Here is a 24,070-nt window from a genome sequence, read left to right as displayed (position 1 = left end):
GAAAGAAGATTATTATCATCATTATTATTATTACTAGTGGCCCAGTGCACAAAATTTGTGGCAGGGGGGGGGGGAGGGTGTCCTCAGCCCAGCCTGCACCCTCTCCAATCTGGGACCCTGAGGGGATGTCCAACTGCTGGTTTAGGCTCGAACCCTGTGGGACCGGGCCTAAACTGGCAGTCGGACATCCCTCTCACAATCTGGGACTGCTGGCTCCTAACCACTTGCCTACCTGCCTGCCTGATTGCGCCCAACCGCTCCCCTGCCAGCCTGATTGATGCCTAACTGCTCCCCTGCCGGCCTGATCGCCCCCAACTGCCCTTCCCTGACAGCCCAATCGCCCCCAACTGCCCTCTCCTGCCAGCCTGATTGCCCCCAACTGCCCTCCCTTGACAGCCCAATCACCCCCAACTGCCCTCTCCTGCCAGCCTGATTGCCCCCAACTGCCCTCCCCTGATGGCCCGATGGCCCCCAACTGCCCTCCCCTGCTGCGGCCCGCCTCCTCCTCTGGGACTGGCCTCTTCCATGCCATGTGGAGCCACAGGACCCCCAGGCCTCACTGGGCAGAGCAGCCACCTGACCTCACCTCTGCTGTGCGTGAGGCCATCTTGTGGCGGCCATCTTGTGATGACGTCATATGTGAGGACCACCGAAGCTTTTATTAGTACAGATTATTATTATTAGACACAGATTTCTAAGAATAAGTAGTTGGCCTTAAAGTACTGTGAGATCCAAACAGGAAATTCACTTATTATGTTGTCTGTGCCAAGTAAAGGACACAAGAGGACAAATATTTGAGTATGTAGCTTCATGTGTGGTCCCGGAAGCCATTACATTTGCTTCTCATGACTGATTTCCAAATTACTTAGTCTCTTAAAAGTGGTCTTATCTAATTAGATGTTTTGTGAGTAATTAGAAGTATAGAGACAGCCAAGAGTGTCTCCAACGGCTGCCTTAACAAATGCACACAAATTGGGAAGCTAAAACAGCAAAAATTGATTCTCCCACAATTAGGAATCTGAAATTTAGGTGTTTGTAAGGTTGGTTCCTCTGGAGGCTTGGAGGCGGGGGGGGGGGGGGGGAGGACCTGCTCCATTGTTTATCTCCTAGTCTCTGGTGATTGTCAGCAACTCAGTGTGTCTTGTAGATGCCAACTCCAATCTATGCTTCTGTCTTCATGTGGTGTTCTTCCCTGTGTGTCTGTGTTCAAATTTCCTTCTTCTTCTAACAATACCAGTCTTAGTGGATTTAGCGTGCACCCTAATGCAATATGATCTTGTCTACATCTGTAAAGACCTTATGTCCAAATAAGCTCACATTCACAGATTTTGAGGAAATGTGATTTTTGAAGAGACTCTATTCAGCGCAGTGGAAGTGTCAGGGGATTAATTTCACTTTTGTGCTGAAGCTGTTTCCCCAATTCCCACGTTTTCAATGGACAAAGGTTAGCAGGACACTCCTGGCCTTTTCTCATTGACATTTAATATATAAGGAGCACCAATTGAGTAAGTCCTTCATTTTACTTATGGCAGTTTAATCAATTAAAAGCCTGAGGAAAGCCTGGTACAAAGGACTGTGCAGTTCACAAGCTGAACTTGAATTTTTCTTCCTGCAGACTGTCCTGGACTCCCTCTTGATTTTGTGCCCTGGTACTGAGATGGGAGAGAGAGGCGCCCAGAGGTGAGGGTGGGAGGGGGTCTTCTTATTGCTTTGGTTGAATGCTTGGCATGGGTACTATACGCTCATTTGTAGATCACTATGATTTGTTTAATATGGTATGTACATTCTTAAAATTTTATCTTAATTTTATCTTGTTTTCCTGCACTACAGATATTTTCTTACCTTTTTCTTCTTTTTGTATTCTTTTGGTCATGTTAATGGGCCCTTTATGTGGCAGGAAAATAAATTCTTTGGTTTGGTTTGCCATTTTTACAGGCACCAGAGACAGTGTCTCACATTTCTTTACAATGTCTCTAATCTTGTGATTTGCCCTTAGCAGACATTCAATGAGTCTTTTTAAATGAATTTTTAATTATGGACATTAAGTATGTAATAGTCAGTGAAGGAGAATTTTGGAGAGTAGAAAACATTTCTTGTTTCTTTGAAATGACATGGCACTTTGAATTGTGAGACTAAGACAGATGCAAAGGGACTCGTGGGAAATACAAATATATATTGAACACTGTTGTGTGACAGGAAATCCGAAAAGCTATTCCAAAAATAATTTAGTCTTCACAACAATTCAATCAGACCAGCATGTTTTCCCGTTTTATAAATAAGGAAGCAGAAGCACAGGGATTAAGTCACTTGTTCAAAGTTATGTAGCAACTAACTGATAAAAACCAGGATTCACACTGAGGTGTTCCAGAATCAAAATCTATGTTCTTCCTATTACACCTTTTTGTCATTCTTTCACTGTTTATTCCTTATATACTTTTGGCAAATATTTCTCATTTTATTCCATATGTATGTACAGATTTATCAATCATCCCTCCAGAATCTGACAACACTGACCTTATAACTCAGAAATTCTCTTGACTCAACTATTCTGTGAGGCCCCTCTGGTACATTCAAGGCAGACTCACTCAGAGGCAGGGGAGCACTGACCACATAACATAAGGTGAGCATTTCTATGCTGGTCGTTTCCCAGCTAAATCTTACCCAGCAACTTGCCTACAGATCCCAACCAGATTGTCTTCATTTAAAAAATATTTTTTATTGATTTCAGAGAGAAAGGGAGTGGGAGAAGGAGAGCTGGAAACATCAATGATGAGAGAGAATTATTGAGAGGCTGTCTCCTGCATGCCCCTTACTGGGAATACAGCCTGGAACCCCAGGCATATGCCCTGACTGGGAATCGAATTACAACCTTCTGGTTCATAGGTCGATGCTCAACTGCTGAGCTACACAAGCTGGACTTATTTTTTTAATATGTTCCAGGAATTATTTTATGCAGGTTCTGGAAATTTTAGGGAAACACATGTGTCAAAACAGAAACAAATCACTCAGCTCTTCAGCAAGGGTGAAAACATTGGGTCAATAAACTCAATGGCAATGATTGGTGTCCTTAAGTGAACTCACCTAGTTCCACAATGCTGAGAAGAAAAAGTGGCATGAGGATTTTAATAGGGTGGTGAGAAGGGGTTGAAAAGTAAAATAACTACTTATATATACCTCGCTCACTTGAGCTCGAAGCTGGTGACTCTCAATCAACTCAGGAAGTTTGTTGGCAGTTTCCATCCAAGGCCTGTAATGATCTGGAAGTTCTTTCTGCATTCAAAATAGAATCATGTCAGTATTTTAGAGCTCTCTGAGAAGCAGCTTCTGGGAGTAGCTGTCGTCAGATCTCACTATAACCTGGGCCCTGTGCTAAGCACTGCAGACACACAGATAACTAATATATAATCCTTGTGCTTAAGGAACATATGATCTACTAACAGAAAAAAATGTAATCAGATATATCTAAAAATAATATACTTAATTACCAATGTGTGTATAAGCTTAAGAACTTGCAAAGAGGAAAATGTGCTTAGTTCTATCAGCTGTTGTGGGCAATTAAAGGGAAATATATGCAGAAATAGGACAGTTGGGGCCAGTTGTAGAATTTGAAAGTGACTTTTCTAGGTGGAAATTTGAAGATGGGAAGGCAGTAAAGAAGGGATTGTGGATAAACAGAGGTAACAGTGTTTTGGGGACTATAAATAATTCAGTGTTACTAGCATATAAAGATCAAGAGAAATGATATGGAAGATGAGACTACAAAATCAGATCAAATGTGCTTTTTATAGATTACATAAGAATTTTCATTTTTTTTAATTTTGAATTTTAGAAAGTTTGTTTTGTCTGTAGGATTTTAAGATATGCATTAAGGTTAGAAAGTCTTTGAACTACTGTCCAAGGACTAACTTAGGTGATGGAAATGAATTTGGAAAGGAGAAGACATGTATTCAAAAGATATTTTAATAAAAGATACTTCATAAAAATGAAATGATGTGATGATTAAATTTTGAGGTGTAGATGCTAAAAGCAAGATGATTCCTAGCCCCATGGCACCCTTTATATGCCCACTCTGGGCCCATGATTTAGCTAAGTAGAACATAGACTGGATTTCAGCAACCCTGACTCTCAATTCCTGGAAGTGGTAAACTATACTTATTGCTGTAATTAAACTTTTATTGGCACACAACCATACTCATTTGTTTACAAATTGTCTATAGCTACTTTCTATTACAGCAGCAGAATTGGTAGTTGCAACAGAAACTATTTGATATCAAAGCTTAAAGTATTTACTACTTGGCTTCTTAGAAAAAAATGTTTGCCAACTCTGATCTATCCCAGAGTCTGGGTCTCCTTTTTGAGAGCACAAGATGCACAACTAAATATTGTATTTCTGGGATAAGAAGAAAAGGAGGTGAGGATGATTTCATGTTTGTGAATTCGGTGACTGAATGAATTGGTGGGGACACACAATGAAACAGAAATGCAGGAGGAAGTCAAAGAGAGGGTGTAAAGATGGTGAATTTATTTTCTAGATAGATACAGCCTAAAATATATGTGGAACGTTAAAATATGTTTGTATACTGGGCATTTGGACATACATACAATTTGAAGTTCAGGAGATCATTAATATTAGAAATATACAAGTAGGAAGCATAACTTTAGAAATAATTCCACATGTGGTTAAAACCACACAAATGTATAAGGTCATTTGGGGAGAAGTTGCAAAGTGAAAGGGGAAGGAGGCCTAGATCAACACAAAGGGGGTATTTATAAGACAGAGGAACTTAATCCAGCAATACAAATCAAAAAGGCATTTATAGATATTCAGTGAGTCAGAGGAGAATTACCCTTAGGGAAGTCAGGACATGAGAGGCTTTCACAGAAGTAGGAGATTCAGAAGGTCAAATGCATCATTAGAAACTTATAGTAAGATTGTTCCCTTTGGGGAAAAAGAAAAAACAAACACCCAAAACAGGAAGTCACTAATACCTATTAGTCATTCAATATATATGGCAACCCCAGGTCATGGTCATGGAAGCAGGGCTTAAATTTTAGTGTGCTGAGGAAGTAAGAAAATAGAGACCATAAATGTAAATTACTTTTCTAGGAGAGCCATAGGCACTAGGAAAGGGGATATTTGTGTGCTGAGAGCTGTCACTACTTAGAAATGAAAAACTTAAGCCATTTATAGTCTGTGATTGTAAGAGGGAGTGACTAGAAAAAAATCAATGGAAAGGGATGGGAAAATGGTGGCCAATTAGGCAGACATGTCCTGAGCCTTATCCTGGAGCAGATAGAAGGAGCATCTAAATCGAAGAACATCGACCTAGAATTGGCAAAGTAGACACAGCTGGTGAGACCATTTGCAGCCAGGTCTGGGATCTGGGCTGGAGAGAGTTGTGAGACCACTGAGCCAAGTGGGTCAGAAGGAAGCTGCATGGCACCAAGTCCTTGTCCATTAGGGACAGGCATAATATTCGACTGTGGAAAGGAAATCCACAGGGCTGCTGGCGGCAGGGGATTCTAAATCTAAGTCCACAGCCATGAGAGGCTGAGCCCAGAAAGGCATCCTGAAGAGCTTCCTGAGCATGCGGTGATGGGCGGCGGGTGGGGGAGGAGGAGAAACTAGAAGTCACGCAGTTGTTATGCCTCTGTTTTGTCTTCCCTTTTATTCACTAAACCCAGTTCATAGGACCTTTCAAATAACACACTCACTCATGGCTGCAGTGCAGGTGGAGGTGCAGATTTGTGGAGTCTGGGGAGAGGCTGTGGAGGAGAGCCGGTCGGGGAGAGATGACCAGGAGTCCAGCACTGAGACATTCCTGACCGTCCCAGAACTAAGCGGCCATTTTTTTCTGAAGAGCCACCCCCCTCCCAGCAGCCTCACTAATCATCTGAGAGATGCAAATCAAAACGACAATGAGGTACCATCTCACACCTGTCAGAATGGCTATCATCAACAAATGACAAGTGCTGGTGAGGATATGGAGAAAAAAGGAACCCTTGTGCACTGCTGGTGGGAATACAGACTGGGGCAGCCACTGTGGAGAACAGTATGGAGTTTCCTCAGCAAATTAAAAATGGAACTCCCATTTGACCCAGTGATCCAACTTCTAGGGATATATCCCAAGAAATCAGAAACACCAATCATAAAGAATATATGCACCTCTATGTACATAGTGGCACAATTTACAATAACTAAGATTTGGAAACAGCCTAAGTGCCCATAAGTAGATGAGTGGATGAAAGAACTGTGGTACATTTACACAATGGAATATTACACTGCTGTAAAAAAAGAACTCTCACCATTTGTAACAGTGTGGATGTACCTGGAGTGCATTATGCTAAGCAAAATAAACCAGTCAGAGAAAGATAAATATCATATGTTCTCACTCATTTGTGGAATATAATGAACAAAATAAACTAATGAACAAAAATAGATCCAGAGACAGACCGTCCAACCTAAGAGGGAAGGCAGGGGAGAGGAGGGGGAGAGATCAACCAAAGGACTTGTATGCATGCATATGAGCATAACCAATGGACACAGACAGTAGGAGGGTGAGGGCATGTGCTGGGGGGTGGGAGCGGCCAGGAAGAGGTCAATGGGGGAAAAAGGAGACTGATGTAATATTTTAAACAATAAAGAATTTAAACTTTTTAAAAAAGAAGGAGTGACTAGAGTAGAGCTAAGAATGCTGGCAAGAATCAAGACAGATCCATGGAAAACTGACTCTGAACTGACAACTTGTATTTTGTTTCATCTATATGATTCATATGTTTTATGAACAAAAATTGAATGCAGTTACAGAGACAATGAAATATAATCTTGATAAATGAAAAGAAAATATGCAGGGTTGCAATATTCTGTCTTTTAAAGTGTGTTTTAAGAAAAGAAGTTGTAACTAAGTCATCACCTCTGATACATAGGTAAGGAATCCTGTCCTGATAATTACATTAGGCATCTGGGTTTCTGCTTCCTGACTTGCATGGAAATTCTTAAGCACTACCTCAATCGAGGTGCCACTCTACACTTTAATATTTACTTGGTCTTTCTCTTTAGATTGCTAAAAGAATCTTTCCCTTCCTCCTCTTTTTCATCATTGACCTATGAACCAAGAGGTCAGGGTTGGATTCCCCATTAAGGGCACATGCCTGGGTTGTGGGCTTGATCCCCAGTGTGGAGTGTGCCGGAGGCAGCAGATCAATGATTCTCATCATTGATGCTTCTATCTCTCTCTCTCCCTCTCCCTTCCTCTCTGAAATCAATTAAAAATATATTTTTTAAAAAGTCATTCATAACAGGGTAGTCAAATGAACCAACAGTTTTCCTTATTCTTCTACATTTTATATTGTGCTTAGGAAGTTATTTCAATTATTTCATTAGAGTACTTCTAGTTTTATTGTTGATGTTCACATCTTTAATCGATCTACATTTGTGTTGTACATGTTATGAGTTAGGTCATATTATCCTTTTTGAAATAGAGGAAGTTAAGGCCAAAAGCTGTTGGATGACTTTCCTAAGATTACACATCTGGTCAGTGGCCAGGTCAAACCTCTCTGACTCAAAGTTCAGAGTACATTCAATTACCTCTCAGAGAAAACACATGGAGAATAGGGAAGATGGGGGCAGAGAGGATGGAGGTTGGTGCAGGGGATAGGAAATTAAAAGACATTTTACATGTTTTTTCAGAAGACCCAGACTGTGATGGACAAAAATAATACAATATTTAGCTTTCCTTTAAAACCATTTTTTTATTTTATGTTATTCTTTTACTAGACTTTACACCTGTCAAAGAATTATTTTCAAAAAAAATTAAAAATGACTCATGCCAATATAGAATTTGTGTCCAAAATATAGATAGTTCATTGATGATAGAATCAGCAGGATGGTACAAGTTGTTACAAAAAGGGTGATAAACTGTATGTTTAGATTTAAAAAAATAATGTTGAAATCAAATTGCTAGGTTAAATATATCATTGGTAAATATCCTAGAGGGCAGTGCAATCATACGTTTTAGGGTTATATTTTCTATCCAACAGAAATCATTTGCAGTTCTTTCGCATAAAAATCTACAAGTTAATTTGTAACTTCAGAGATTGGGACATAACCAATAGTATACAGCATGTCAAACAAAGGGACAGCCCTTAAATGATTAAATAATCCTGAAGGGAGACTGCTGGTGCTCTGGGATAGTGTTGAATGAATGCACAACCATCCTTTGCTTTATTTTGGATAACTTTTTTCAACACATTTATAACCTACAAAAGAATAGACTTTTTAAAATAAAACATCTATAAAAATAATGAAGTCTTTGTTAAATTAACACTGGTTAAATTAACTAAAACTTTTGGTTAAGAAAATAACATACAGATGATGTATTATAGAATTGTGTACCTGAAATCCTATATAATTTTATTAATCAATGTCATCTCAATAAATTAAACTTTAAAAAAATAGCTAAAAATGTTAAAAATTGTTAAAAATTTGTAGTAAAAATAAATCAGCCAAATATCAACAAAGGGAAGTTGGGTGACAATATTTTTTAAACATATTTTTATTGATTTCAGAGAAGAAAGGAGAGGGGAGAGAGAGATGGAAACATCAATAATGAGAGGGAATCGTTGATTGGCTGCCTTCTGCATGCCCCCTATTGGAGATCAAGCTCACAACCCGGGCATGTGCCCTTGACCGGAATTAAACCAGGGACCCTTCAGTCTGCAGGCTGATGCTATCCACTGAACCAAACCAGCTAGGGTAGGGTGACAATCTTAATATCATAAAAATTAGAACTTAAATCTCAGATAGATTAAAATTTGAAGCAGATGGTTTCAATGAAATAAAAGACAATGCTCAATAGAAAGAAGCCAATGTGACATTGCAGCAAAGTAATATGAGAAGAAAGAGATATCAAATAACTTTGATGAGATAGGTCAGTAGAATGACGGGCTTTGTAGGCTATACTAAAACATCTGTTTTTGTTCTAAAGAGCAGTTTTGGAAAGTTTTAAAGAGCAAAGTGCCCTGGTTTAATTTTTGTTTTTGAAGAGTTCCTTTGCTCAGCAGAGAGAGTTTTACAGCTGGGCAAGCATGGAAATAAGAAGACAAGGTGCAGCCACTGTGGAGAACAGTATGGAGTTTCCTCAAAAAAACTAAAAATGGAACTCTCATTTGACCCAATGATCCCACTTCTAGGAATATATCCCAAGAAACCAGAAACATCAATCAGAAAGGATATATGCACCCCTATGTTCATAGCAGCACAATCCACCATAGCTAAGATTTGGAAACAGCCTAAGTGCCCATCAGCAGATGAGTGGATTAAAAACTGTGGTACATCTACACAATGGAATACTACGCTGCGGTAAAAAAGAAGGAACTCTTGCCATTTGCAACAGCATGGATGGAACTGGAGAGCATTATGTTAAGTGAAATAAGCCAGTCAGAGAAAGATAAATACATGATCTCACTCATTTGTGGAATATAGAGAACAACATAGACTGATGAACAGGGACAGATCCAAAGACAGAGAAACAGCGATCAGACTATCAATCCCCAGAGGGAAAGTAGGGGAGGGTGGGGGTAAGGGGAAGAGATCAACCAAAGGACTTGTATGCGTGCATATAAGCCAAACCAATGGACATGGACAACAGGGGGATGAAAGCATGAGTGGGGGGGGGGGGGGTGGGGATTAATGGGGGGATGAGGACACACTTGTAATACCTTAACCAATAAAGAAATTAAAGATTTAAAAAAAAAGAAGACAAGGTAGTAGGCAATAATCCAGAGGAGAAATTATGCTGGACTTAACTAGGGTGGAAATAGAGAAAGGTGTGCATTTAAGAGGTATATTTCAGAGAAAGGGCTGCATTCATTATAATAAAATGAATATTTTGTGAAGTGCAGATGAAAAAAGTATAGTTAAGGTTAATAATACAAGATATAGGTCAAGATCAGCACTAACTAAAAAGTAATTATTATTATGTTATTTTATGTTACAAACGGGCTTTAACAGGAACTAAGAAACTCAATTTTTCAAAATACATTTTTATTGATTTCAGAGAGGAAGGAAGAGGGGTAGAGAGATAGAAACATTAATGATGAGAGAGAATCATTGATTAGTTGTCTCCTGCGTGCCCCACATTGGTGACTGAACCTGCAACTCAGGCATATGCCCTGACTGGGAATTGAACCATGACTTCCTGGTTCATAGGTTGACGCTCAACCACTGAGCCTCACCAGCACAAAAACCTCAATTTTTAATAAAGTATAAGAGATGGTATAAATAAGTTTTGCTAATACATTTGAAAATCTGAATTGAATCCTTATTTTAATTGTAAAAGATCAAATTTTTTGTCTAAAAATAGGAAACCTAAATAGACCAATGAAACATGGAGAAAATGAAAAATGTAATTAAAAGCTCACCACCTAAAATTTCTCCACAATAATCATGATATATTATCTACCACAGAGAGTAGTTCATCTTCTCAGACCCCTCTCTCCACCTAGAAAAAAGAGCTCAATCTTTTCTCTTAATAAATACTGGGAAAAATATGAAAGCCTTTTAATTGGCATCAAATTAGTTAGTTCATCTAGGATGCACAATGTTTCTGTTCTGTTCTCATACGCTGTCAACATTTTCTTCAGTCTAGGAATACAGAGCTCATACTGGTTTTATTCATATCTGTACCCTAAGCCTCTGCCTAAGTTCATTAAGCACAGAGAGCAGTGAAAAAAATATACACTGCATTGAAGCTATAAATAAAATGCCAGAATAAGTGTAGATAATGTAAATCGGGGGACAGTAATTTGACTCTAAAGAGATAGAACAAATGGTTGGAGGTTAGAGTGAAAGGTGGGAAAGGGTTTTAAACAATTGTTTTCAGAATTAGATGGTGATTACAAATTATTTTTAGGACAAGATAGTAAAATTTGGGGCAAATTATTTGGTTTGAATTAAAACATCAAGGGTAGAGTAGACACAAGTTTTATATATCAGTTTTATATATGAAGAAAATGAATTGAAATTTACTAAATATCTAATTCATTTACATTTCAGTAGTATATCATACAAATGGGATTTAATACGACCATTAAAATTATATTAAGACTGATTTATTTCAGGCAAAGGTTTGTAGTATTGGGTTAAAAGTACATAATATAGGTTACAACTTTATAATTTTTCAAACACACACACAGACATAAACACTCTTAGACAAATTATTCCAAAACACCAAAGGTATTTTGATTTTGTGGTAGAGCTATGAAAAAATTAGTTTCATATTTTTCAACATTTCCAATTCTTATTTAATATACTTCTATGAATTTAATAATAAAATTACCATAGTTAGAATATTTTTTCATAAAAATATTGTGGCTAATGATGAGCTATCATATATCAGAAGTCTTCCAATTTCTAGAGATTAATAATAAACTAACAATAAAGAGAAATGTGAAGTAAGATTTCAAAACAGTGGATTGTTAATTTATGGGACTCACAAACCTGGATTTATATATATTTGATATCTTTTATCAATAATATGTCCATAATATGTTATTAAAAGGAGTTGGTAATAGTTATAATAATTATATGTTACATAATCAAATTAAGCCACATAGTGTGATACATATTGGCATATATATATAAACATATATATATATATATATATATATAAACATATATATATATAAATATATATATATCAGTCATGGCTTAGGAAATCTAGGCTGTAGGGTTCTAATTTACCTTGTGGTCAATAAGACCCAGGGCTGGAGCTGGCCTGGTTTAGGAAACCTAGGCTGTAGGGTTCTAATTTATCTTGTGGTCAATAAGACCCAGGGCTGGAGCTGGCCTGATACTTTGTTTTAGATCCAAACCAGAGTGTAAAAGTTATAAGGGGCTTTAGCACTATCTCACTTTTATTGATTTCTTACTTCCTTGCTCATAACATGTCCATACAGTATTATTCTCACATAAGGAAAATAAGGTTCAAAGAGAGTAAATATGACTTGATAGTTATAAAACTGATAAAGAGATTTAACTGGAATTGAAACTGAAACCAGTGTAACTATTATAGACTCTACCTGTGCCATTAATAAGAATTTGTCATATTGACTATCTACTACTTCTCAACTAGAGTAATGTATAAAATTGTCTTATAGAAAAAATGCTCATAAATCCTAGAGAATAATTTCCCAAGGATCAAAAGACTTCAATTGAAAAATAAACACTAAAATCATACAAATGTGTCTTTCAATTGCAAGTTATCACTGCAACATAAGAATTTGTTTTTATATCTAGTCAGAAAATAAGAACACTGAATTTCATAGTATTTATGCACTCTCAAGAATGTCTTTGTTCCTCTTCTCCCCTCCCACTCCACAGGCCACACTTTCAGAAAGTGATTCTAGTTTATCTGTTTGAATTTATGCAGGAGAGAAGACTCCTTTCCCATTTAACTGTAGTCACATACTTACTGTGGTCACATATAAAAACAAGGCTGCATTTGAGCGAAAGTGGGCTAACTTACTTGCCTACCTTTGCCCATACTGTGTCTCATGTTATGAGTTTCCTCTGACCTTAAAGCTATAATTTTATAGCATAAGATATGAATTTTCTTCAGCATATCCAAGTCATGCTGGAGAATATGGGTTAACATTGTGCTGACAAAACCAGTCAATGATATTGAACTATGCCATGTATCTCCTTGACTGTTTTATATTTTGCACCCTCACTTTTCATGGTCTTTCACCCTCCCATGTCTGTCTGGTTTGGGAAATCTCAGGGCAAAACAATGTTTTACTTCTCCGTTGTCCAGCTCCCTCCCTCTCTCTATCTCTATCTTTTTACCTCACTCCCCATGGTGGGTTGAATGATGACCCCAACCAAAGATATGTCCACTTAGAAACTGTGAATGTAACTTTATTTGGAAAAGGGTCTTTGCTGATGTAATTTAATGATTGAGAGATGAGATCATCCTGGGTTAGGGTGGATCCTATGACAAGTGTCCTTAAAAGAGAAGACAGGAAGAGGGGAGAAGACAGACACAGCCAAGGCCATCTGAAGATGGAGGCAGAGAGTGGAATCATTCTACCACAAGAGCCACGGGAAGATGGAAGAGGCGGGAAGGACTCTCCCTGAGAGCCTTGGAGGGAGAATGGGTCTGGAGTCACTCTGATTTCAGACCTTTGACCTCCAGAACTCTGAGAGAATGAATTTCCATAGTTTCAGGTCACCAAAATTGTGGTCTCCTCTTACAATGGCCCAAAGAAAAGAATACACTTCCTGAGCCTCATTTGGACTGAAAGTAGCAGATCTCTGTTTTCCTACGCCTAATGTTTTCATCCTTTGAGCTTAGGGTCTGCCAGCTCACCTCTCCCCAGGTTGTTTCAAGTTTCTCTACAGCTTAGATATTCTGTTTGAGAAACTCTAAGTTGCTTCATTGTTTAAAATTCTGGTTTCCAGAGAACTATCTTGTCTGTCCCTCCTCGCGCTTCTCCTTATCCTGTCCATCTGTTCCCCTTTCGCTCTATTCACCTTTTTTGGTTCTTAAATTTTGGCATCCAATCTCCTTCACTGCAAATACACTTTTATGGTTTAATATTCACTTCTGTGAAGTTTGATCTTTCTGTCTCTATCTCCACTATATTACCATCATTGCCTCAAATTCCTCGTCAACATGATCAGGCAAGCCCCAGATCCTCGCAGAGGTGACAATTTTTCAGGGAAGTATCTGAATTCTTCCTACGTATACCTTCTGTCTGGAAACTATAGCCTCCCGTGGCAATTATTTTGCTACATTTCCTTTTAAGCAGTGGCAGTCCATTGCTTCTATCAGGTGTTTGGAATTTTGCAGGAGAGTATGTATGTATTTATTTTTCCTAAATGATTGCATGATCACTATAAAGAATAAAGTTTCCTGCATCCCCAGAACTATTTGTACCAGTCCTTTTCTTCTGCTCCATGGCACATTTCGAAGTCCTCCTTTCCTTTGTTTTGCATTTAAATTACTTCCAAGACTCTTCTCAGTGATTCTCATAGGCATAGAACCTTTAATTCCACACCCGGCCTTTAAAGTGTAGCCCTCCTTTTTTATTTGCACCTGCATTGTCCTCTATTTATTCTGTGCTTTTCAAATACTGAGCTACTTAGGCTAGAAATTCTGAATTAACTGTTCTGGTTGGGGCTCTGACATCAGCATTTTCTTTAAAAATTTTTATTATTGATTGATTTTCAGATGGGGGAAAGGAAGAGAGAGAGAAGGGAGAGAGAGAGAGAGAGAGAGAGAGAGAGAGAGAGAGAGAGAGAGAAGAGAGAGAAACATCAATTTTTGTTGTTCCACTTATTTGTGCATTCACTGGTTGATTCTTGTATGTGCCCTGGCTGAGGATCAAACAGTAACCTTTGGCTTTATTGGGACAACACTCTAACAACTGAGCTATCCTGCCAGGGCTGGCATCAGTATTTTTTAAAGCTCCCTGAGCCATGTGGTGTGCAATCCAGGAACTGCTGCTCTAATCTGCCCTGCACTTAACATTCTTCTAGAAAAATATTCAAATGCCAGTTGCATCATGTCATTTACCAGATGCATGAAATCCAAATTCTTGAGGCTAATTTTCAAGGTCTCTCAGTTCTACTCCAATCTTATTTTCTGCTATAATTGACTTGGTCCCTCCTTTAATGCCAAGCTAATTTCCTCAGATTCTTTATATCTAAAGAAAAATTACCCCCCCCCCTCCCATCAAACCAAATACACACACACACACACACACACACACACACACAAAACAATCTGGCAAAAGATTTTTGTGTCATATTTATGGCCATGAGTCTGAGACATATACATTTTCCAAACTGAAATGTTGGACCCCGGAAATGTTGGAGCGTTTATGGAAATAGTGGAGTAGAGCATTTGAAACCAAGTCAGCCCCTTCTCCCCAAAGCCAGTATGTTTGCTTATTCATTAGCATGACTGTACTTTTTTTCAGAGAGACTTTGAAGTAGATGTTTATACTAAGTTTAATTAAAGAGCATCTTTGAACCAGCTGACCTAGAGGAACAGCCTTCCCATCACTTGCTTTAAATGAAAGGAAAGCAAATTGTATTCGTCCCCTTGGCTAAGTTGGTGACTGGTATCTTCCCTTCTGGTCAGTTGCAACAGTACTGCTGCCTGGAGAGGCTGATGACTGCGTTTCCTGATCCATTGAGCAACCCAAGGTAGATTCTTACTTCCCGCACATCTTCCCAGAAAGGGAGGTATTTACACTTCTCACACGAATGAGAGAAAACTAAAACTGAAACAAACAACTACGCTTTTAGATATCTGGCTTATGACTGTAATAAAGTAGACCCAGTTTGCCAGGGAATTTTATATGAGCTCAATAATGAAAATTTCTACTAAGGGATATCCATCAACCAAACCACAGGACAAATATGGTCTGGCTCAGGACAACACTTGATGTTGTTATTGTTTCTCATTTTCTAAACTTACAACATAGAAACAACAAAGAGAGGAAATCAATAATTGTGGCCCTCCTCAATGTTTATAATATTTTTCCTCAGCTCAGTTTACATATTTAATCTCAAAAAGAGCTTGTTAGGCTCTGGGCCCTTTCCTCCTTGTGAACTAGGGATAATGGGAATATTCCTTAGTCAAGTTACACACACAGAATGGAGTTCTTAAGGAGCAGTGGACTGAGGATCAGGATAAATGGCTTCTTAGTCCTTACACTGCATTTATCAAAGTGCTTTCAGGCTCCATAGCAATCCAGTGAATGGGGGCGGCACTAGATCTCCATCCAATAGAAATGGAAATTGAGGGCCCAGCAATACTTATGATTCACTGATGGGGCCAAGAGTTTGTAAGTGCAAGTTAGGGTGATTGATGCATTCTGGTTTGCCCAGGACTTTCCTGGTTTAACATCTTTGGAATCCCCTCAGTTTCTAATAAATTGAGACTTTTGGTGATCCAAGTGGCAGTGTCAAACAGCATAATCCAGTACTGAGGGCTACAGTCCTACCCTGCACAACACTCTGAAGTTATTACTTTTAATGCTCAAGTTACTCACAGATTTGTCACTTGGTCTCACAACTAACAGTTCTACAACAGAACTTTTAGGACCAGTGAATGGATGTTATCTTTATCTGTATTCCTCTAATAACACTCAGAAGTAAATAAGTGTCATAGTAGGTGTTAAATAAAAGCTCATTAAATTATAGCCCATTCTCAAACACAGTTAAATGGCAATTTAGAAAAAACGTGGGAGAAAAAACGTGGATCTAATAAATTATTGCAATGATAGTAATATCGGATCCAGAGTTTAACTGAGTGGTCTTGCCCCTTATTTACGATGTAGTAGAAAAAGATATGTCAAGAGTCCTGAGTACTAGTTCTGCTTTTGTCACTAATATGACTTTGAGCAAACCAATTTCTTTTAAACTTCAGCTAATGTAAAAGTTACTGGTTGTGAATTCAATGACTTCTTAGTTTTAGCACTGCAGGTCTCAGGCCACATTCAAAGAGGAAGCAGTGTTGATAAGGGTTAACCAACAAAATAGAATTACATTACCGGTTGAACCGTAAGCAGAATTAACAAACAAGTACTGTTCTTTCTCAACAGTTTCTTCCTCTTCTCTGTAAATATCTAATCCCTCCTATCAGCCCTGAAAGCACTCAAAGTCCTTTGTGTTCTCTTTTCTGTCCCACTAGAAAGTCAAGATAAATTGGTTTGCCCATATAATTGATCTCTACCTAAGTTCCATCTTTTTTGATAACTACTAGATTTTCTCATAAGTTTATTGAACCAACATTCTATTACCCCCCCAAAAAATGACATTAAAACATTCCATTTGGACTCTCCTATGCCAGAGCTAACATTTTTGTTGGGAATTATGCTTTGCATTATTTGTAGCATTTTCCCCAAGTCAACAACTTGGTATTTGTGTTGTATCTCTCTTAATGACTACATAAGTCAATCAAACAAACCAACAAACAAACCAACAAACCAGCATGTCAGTCAATCCATTCTGACCTGATCAAAGGCTCTATGCTTACCAGAGGATTTGGAAGAAGAAAGCCATAATCTTCAGAAATGTGAAACCGTCCTAAAGATAATGGCGATGTTGTCTTTAAATTCTGTCTTTGAAGTTCCATAATTGTGTTTGAAGTATCTGCACCCGAAGCTGCTACTAAAGAGACAACTGCTTCAAATATATCAAAGACCTGGGTTAAGGGAGCTTCAAAAGAGCATTTTCATTTCAGTTAGTTGCTTAGTGTCCCAGCAGCAGGTGAGAACCTTGACCTGAGGCTGAAATCCAGACTGCCATGGACTTTCTCTGACACAAGGCTGAGTAAATAATTAAAGATTGCTTATTAAAACCAACAGGCAAACAAAAGCACCTCAGAAAACATTGCTCCTTTTTATTCATAGATGTTAATATTGGTTTTAAACCCAGAGACAAGTTGGTTATTGCTGATCCCAAATACCCTTATAGGAATCTGATCCACAATTAACCTTGACAATCGAGTCTTTATTCCAAAGGAGTAAACCAGAAGGTAGTTACATGTAGATATTTCAGTGACTGGTGGTGAATTAGGGTAGGAAGGAGGACTCAATGAATAGTAAAACCCCAAAAGTAGTGTTTCATATGTAGTTTGAACAATATATTCTAAGATTATAATTTGTCTGATTTACTTTAAAAAGTAATAGTTCATAACTTTTAAAGATCTTGAATATATATTCAAGTTCATATAGTTCATAACTTTTAAAGATCTTGAATATATATTCAAGTGAAATAATGGATTTATTTAACAAGTGAAATAATGGATACTAAAAACTTGAGAAGAGCCTGAACACTGAATAGATCATTTGCTTTAACCCTCAAATTTTATTAAGTATCTTTTGAGAATCTATCACTAAGATGTATGATTTTACCTATGAAGTAGGTTCTACCGGATCCAAACTGAGGCACAACCATGTGAATAACCCTAACCCAGTGGTTCTCAACCTTCCTAATGCCGCGACCCTTTAATACAGTTCCTCATGTTGTGGTGACCCCCAACCATAAAATTATCTTCGTTGCTACTTCATAACTGTAATTTTGCTACTGTTATGAATCATAATGTAAATATCTGATATACAGAATGTATTTTCATTGTTACAAATTGAACATAATTAAAGCATAGTGATTAATCACAAAAACAATATGTAATTATATATGTGTTTTCTGATGGTCTTAGGCGACCCCTGTGAAAGGGTCGTTTGAACCTCAAAGGGGTCATGACCCACAGGTTGAGAACGGCTGCCCTAACCATTGTCACACCACTAGTTGACAGCAGAGTGAGGACTAGAGTTGACGTATCTTGATTTCCAAGCCATTGCTCTATTTACTAAATCAGGCAGCCAGGCTGTAGGTCAATGATGCCATCAGAGTTTGAATTTACTGCAATATGGAGTGTGGTAAGCTCCAGCCACTGATCTGTACTATGAGAATTCTGAAGACTCTACCTATGACCTTGAGCTTAGGTTATAGTTTGTAAACAAATTTATTTGGAAGTTGATTTATCTATCCACATCTTCTCTGTCCTCCCATTCTTTAAAGTAAATATAAAAGCTAAAATACAATTATTGGAAGTGCTCTGATAATTCATTTAACAGTTCCCATGAAGGGCTTAGCTCTGAGGGTTGTATGTCAAATATAGTGATTCATGTTTCATCAGACATCTAACAGCCATTTTCAATTTTCTTTCCACTCAGCCCAATATTCAACCAGTCTACAAGTTCAGTTTCTTATGCCTGTTAAATAGAATTTCTCAAATTTTGTATGTTTAATCTTTTTCTTCTTTCCTGATATCTCTGATTAAAAGATGACCCAGTTATTTTTGTTTACGCTACTCATCATGTTTCATCTACTTCTCTACACCCTCTCAAGAAATTATTGTAACATTATAAAAGCATAGAATCATAAAATATCAGAACTGAAAGGAACATTATAGAATAAATTATCTAGGTGAACACCCTCATTAAACATATAAAACCCTGAGATTTATGGAAGTAAACTGACTAGGCAAATATCATCCTGGGAGTTCACATCAGAATTGGACTAGAATTATGACTTGTTGCCTCTGAGCCCAGAACCTTCCCACTGTTTACTCAGCCAGATCTACCTCAGTAAGAATCCCTACTCTGTCACCCATTAGCTATGTGACTTTTCAACAAGTGGGAGACAAGAGGGAACATTTTAATACTGAGCCTTTGTTTCCACATCTGTAGGAAATAGTAATTTTTATCCAAGACATTTTGTGATGAATAAATGAGAAAGCATAAGTGTAACATGTTACAGATAACAGTAAGGGCTATTTTTCTCATCCTAGAAATCCTCTTTTAATATGTTTCTTTTTTAGATTTTCTCTCCTACCATTCTGATTACATCTTTTCTGTTTCAATCACTGACTCCTTGTTCTATTTCAGCCTTGGACATATACATATTTGCAGTGTAATTATAGCTATATTTCTCAACTTCAGTATTCTTCTGGGCTTCTATCTGATATTAACCATCAATTCTGTGCCCAGGTCCCCAAATCCGCATATTCAATCTTTATTTTTCTTGTTCCCTAGGTTTAGACGCATGGTACTTGTTGGTCAGTGTACATCTCAGGTCCTGCCACCAAACTTTTGAAGAGCTCCTGTAAAATAAATAAGGTTCAAATTTCCTTGCCTGGTGTTCAAGAATGTCCATCATCTGACTGCCCAAACACCTTTCTTGCTGTGAAAAATTCTACAATCACCTTGGGCTTCTTTCATGTCACATTTCAAGTTCTACCTGGTTTGATTGTTATTAATGTATTTCTCTCATCTTTTCTGTTGGATTGAAAGCTCCTTGTAGAACCTATATCTATGCAATTTTGCATTTTCCTTTAGTAGGAAGTCTACTGTCTGGATCTCAATATATGTTTGTTAAATGAACAATCAGTCAGAGTCTTATTGTGGACTCTATATTTTTAGAACTGGGGTCTTCATGCCAGGTAGAGTTTTGTGCTAGTCTCTGTGGTCCACTTTAAGCCCAGCCCTTACAGTAAGGAAAGCAGATGACTCACTTTCCATAAAGCTCTGCTTTGCATCTTTCTTATTTACCAAGAGGAAGTTGACCAAACATAATTGTGCCCAGGAACTTCCTCTCTTAGCAAGAGGGGTTGGAGTTTCAGCTTTCCCATAAATCACAGTAGTATCAGTACACAACAAGGGTCTGTTTCTCTTAGACTGGGTATTGGGGCCTTTAAAAAATGGATCAAACAGCCCTGACCGGTTTGACTCAGTGGATAGAGCGTCGGCCTGCGGACTGAAGGGTCCCAGGTTCCATTCTGGTCAAGGGCATGTACATTGGTTGCGGACACATCCCCAGTAGGGTGTGTGCAGGAGGCAGCTGATCAATGTTTCTCTCATCAATGTTTCTAACTCTCTATCCTTCTCCCTTCCTCTATGTAAAGAATCAATAAAATATATTTTTAAAAATGGATCAAACAGTATCCAGAAAAGAAATAGGATATCATTTTATGTTTACTGGTAGCAACATCAGATATACATAGATTTAGTTTCAAAAACAATCAGCCCACACAGTACTGCTACACTGGGGCTCTTGTACAGCTCATTAATCATGTTTTTGTTCATAAATCCAATGGACTTTCTAGTCCTTTCCTTGATTAATTATTCAGGTATTCTGGCTATTGACCTACTTCTTTTAAACCTTCTCTTCTCCTCTTGTCTTCTCCTATGATATCTACTCCTTGTTGTATGTTCTTAAAAATAATAAGAAAAAAACTAACAGTTAACACTCACTGATTTTTCTTCTGCACTACATCCTATTATAAGCATGTTCCATGGAATGTCTCATTTAACCCTCACAGCAGCCCTGTGAGTTAGGTACTATTATTATTCCCATAATTTATTTGAGGAGACTGCAGGTTGGAAAAGTTAAGTAAAAATCTAAGTCATACTTTTTGTAAGTGTGGAGTCAGGGCTGGAATACAGAACATCTGACTTTGCAGTCATTGCTCTTAACCATTTGAACCATGACTTTCCTTATTTGGATATTATCTCCAATTTTTCTGGTTACAGTTTATGCTGTTTGTAATCTCCATAATTCAGGTCCTGACTTCCTTCTCTTTTCACTTTGCTCCCTGTCCCTGGGTTATCTCATCTACTCCAAGACATCAGCCATCATCTCCAGGCTGATGAATCCCAACATTGTTTTCAGTTGAATCTCTCCTTTCATCTTCACTTGGCTGCTTTATGGAGGTTTCATATAAAATAGCATAACATATCAAGCATATACTAGATACCTTACATAAAAACAGAAGCAAAGACATATAAAACCGATAGCAACTAGCCGAAGGTCTAGCAGAGCCCACAACCTAGTGAAAAATCAAATCTGTACTTGTCAGCTTTTTTTCATGAGAATAAAACTCATTTTCCTCATCTATTCCACATCCTGGTGTATATTATCCCTCAGAACCAGCACTATAATTTAAGGGGCTCCAGTGAGGAATGAAAATAAGTACCTTGCTCAAAGTTATTAAGGATTTCAAGACACAGTAGAGCATTAAGCCAAGTATGGGGCCCTTCTGCATACAAGACCCCATGTGACTGCACAGGTTGAATATCCATGAAGCTGGCCCTAGCACCTCTGTTGCTACAGTTGACCAGTTAGAGACCTGGAAGTCAATTCTGCATCACATCCAATAGAACACCAATCTTGCCAGTCTCACTGCCTTAATATTTTGCATGTTTCCCTTTATTTCCAATCCCAGTGCCATTGTTTTCAAGCCCATACCATTTACCATTAAAAAGTTATACCATAATGCATTTCTAACTGATCTCTCTGCCTCAAATCTAATCCCATACTTGTCAATCATTTTAGACATGAATTATTTGTACAACTTTCAAACTTATTGCCCTGCCTTTATTATTACTCCCCATTTTATCCCATCCCTGCATTTTTTTGAACCATTGCCAGAGCCATTTAAATATTTATTTACAAGGGTCAGCCCTTCATTTAAATATTATTCAAGTATGCAAATATAATAAAGTTATTCCTCTGTTTAAAACCTTTCCCATTGTTATCAGAATAATTTGAAAGTACTTCAATGCATGGCTCTTAAAATCAATTACAGTTTAGCTTTACCCACCTACATTCTTAATTCTTTCATGCTTCAGTTTTGTTAAGCAATGTATACTTCCTCAAATAGATCATGTTCATGCCTCTATTCTTTGTACATCCTTCTTTTTCTTCTTGAAATGTTTCAACATTTTTTCACTTGCAAATATACAAATTTACTTATTTAATATATTACTCATCTAGGAATGTTTACTATTGCTACAACCCTTTCTAGTACCACCCTCTGCTCCCCTGTTTTGTCCATGGAAAACTCCATTCTCCCTCTGTTGTCCTGTGTTCTTGTTTAGGGATTATTGCTGTTTGGTCTTGTGCTCCTGTTTGTATTTACATAGCCCTTATTACATTGTGTTGAGATAATTAATTTGTCCAATTGCCCATTAGTGAGCTCCTTGAAGGTCGGATTGGTGCCATTAATCTTTCTAACTAAGGAACTTGCATAGTATGTTTTCTTATTAAATAGTTACCAAACAAATGAGTAATTAGGGTAGAAGTTTGGATGCTTATAGTTTTAGGTCTAACCTCATTCATGAAATAATACTCTGAGTCAACATGGTATTTATATATCCTTTTAACAGCCAATATTTTAAATACATTACTAAGTGTTACGATGTAAAGATGAAAGGGCCATAGATCTTATCTATAGGGAACTGAAAAATTAGCAAGTGAAATAAGATACACATACACACACAGAGATAGCCATAATTACTATAAAAGAGCAAAAGAAACATATACTGGAAAAGAATACAATAAATCTATGAAAATAGAGTTGAGAGAGAATTCCCTACAAGTTAATTCTGTAGTTGGATGGGTTTGGGCAATGGTCTAAATTAGTGGTTCTCAAGTAGAAATGGGTAGGTGAGAGGTGGCTTTATTAGTGTGATCATTGGAGCTCTTTACAGGGTCCATGTAGCAGGGTTCATGCTTTTGGAGAATTAGATGGTTTTGCAAGTATATTCTTCAAATACCAGGTTATTCTGGTATTTCTCACTTCTCATTTACCCTGCCTCCATCACGTTGAAAGTCACCACAAGATAAGAAAAATGGTTTCTGTTTCGACTTCCTGTAAGTTGAAACAATGGCATAGGAAACAATGGCAAAGGAAACAATGCCATTGACTGAAAACTTCTAAAATACATAAATAGATAAAATTAATTATTACATAAAAATCATTGTCTTTATGATTTGAAAGTAATGTTATTCTACTTTTAAACATATGCTGATATTTTGTTTACAATTTTTATTAGATTAATCTAGTCTATTAATTTATTTTTATAGATCAATTTGCAGATCACATATGTGATTGGCTTGTAGAGTTAGAAGGCACTTAAAATTATCTACTTACCTCTGACCATTTTGGATGTGCAAAAATGGACAGGAGAGGTTAAGTGATTATCTAAGGTCACATAGCAGTTTTGTTTTTAGTAGACTTTATGTTCATTGCAAAATTGAGCAGAGAGTACAGAATTCCCATAAATCTTTTGCCCCACATAAGCACAGCTTGCCACTCCAGAGCAGTGCACTTGTTAGAATTGATGAGCCTACAATGACAGCTCATAATCATCAAAGTCTCTAATTTACAAAGTTCACTCCTGGTGTTGTTTCTTGGATGGATTTTGGAAATGTTTTAATAACATGTATCCATTATTATAGGGCCATACAGAATAGTTTAACTGTCCTTAAAATCCTCTGTGCTTTGTCTATTCATTACTCCCTCTCTCCTAACCCCTGGCAATCACTGAACCTTTTACTAACTCCATTGTTTTGCCTTTTTAAGAATATCATACAGTTGGAATCATACAGTATGTAGTTTTTTTAGATGGATTTCTTTCACTTAGTAATACGCATGTTAATGTCTCCATATCTTTTCATGGCCAGATCACTCATTTCTTTTAGCACTGA

General features: G+C 37.6%; 1 protein-coding gene across 1 annotated transcript in view; it reads right to left on the bottom strand.

Moving 5' to 3' along the window:
* Positions 1 to 17,162, bottom strand: part of IDO2 (indoleamine 2,3-dioxygenase 2) — a 45,636-nt gene extending 28,474 nt beyond the window's left edge. The window contains exons 1-2 of the mRNA XM_006086254.3: positions 17,052 to 17,162; positions 3,175 to 3,270 (exon numbers count right to left, since the gene is read on the bottom strand). Of these exons, the coding sequence (XP_006086316.1) occupies positions 3,175 to 3,270; positions 17,052 to 17,150 (195 nt within the window). The 5' untranslated portion in view covers positions 17,151 to 17,162. The remainder of the gene's footprint in view (positions 1 to 3,174; positions 3,271 to 17,051) is intronic.
* Positions 17,163 to 24,070: the final 6,908 nt, after the last annotated feature.

The sequence above is a fragment of the Myotis lucifugus genome, unplaced genomic scaffold (assembly GCF_000147115.1).
Source record: "Myotis lucifugus unplaced genomic scaffold, Myoluc2.0 scaffold_26, whole genome shotgun sequence".
Lineage (NCBI taxonomy): Eukaryota > Metazoa > Chordata > Mammalia > Chiroptera > Vespertilionidae > Myotis > Myotis lucifugus.
Note: the sequence above shows the minus strand (reverse complement) of the source record. Positions and strands in the feature narration are given on the sequence as shown.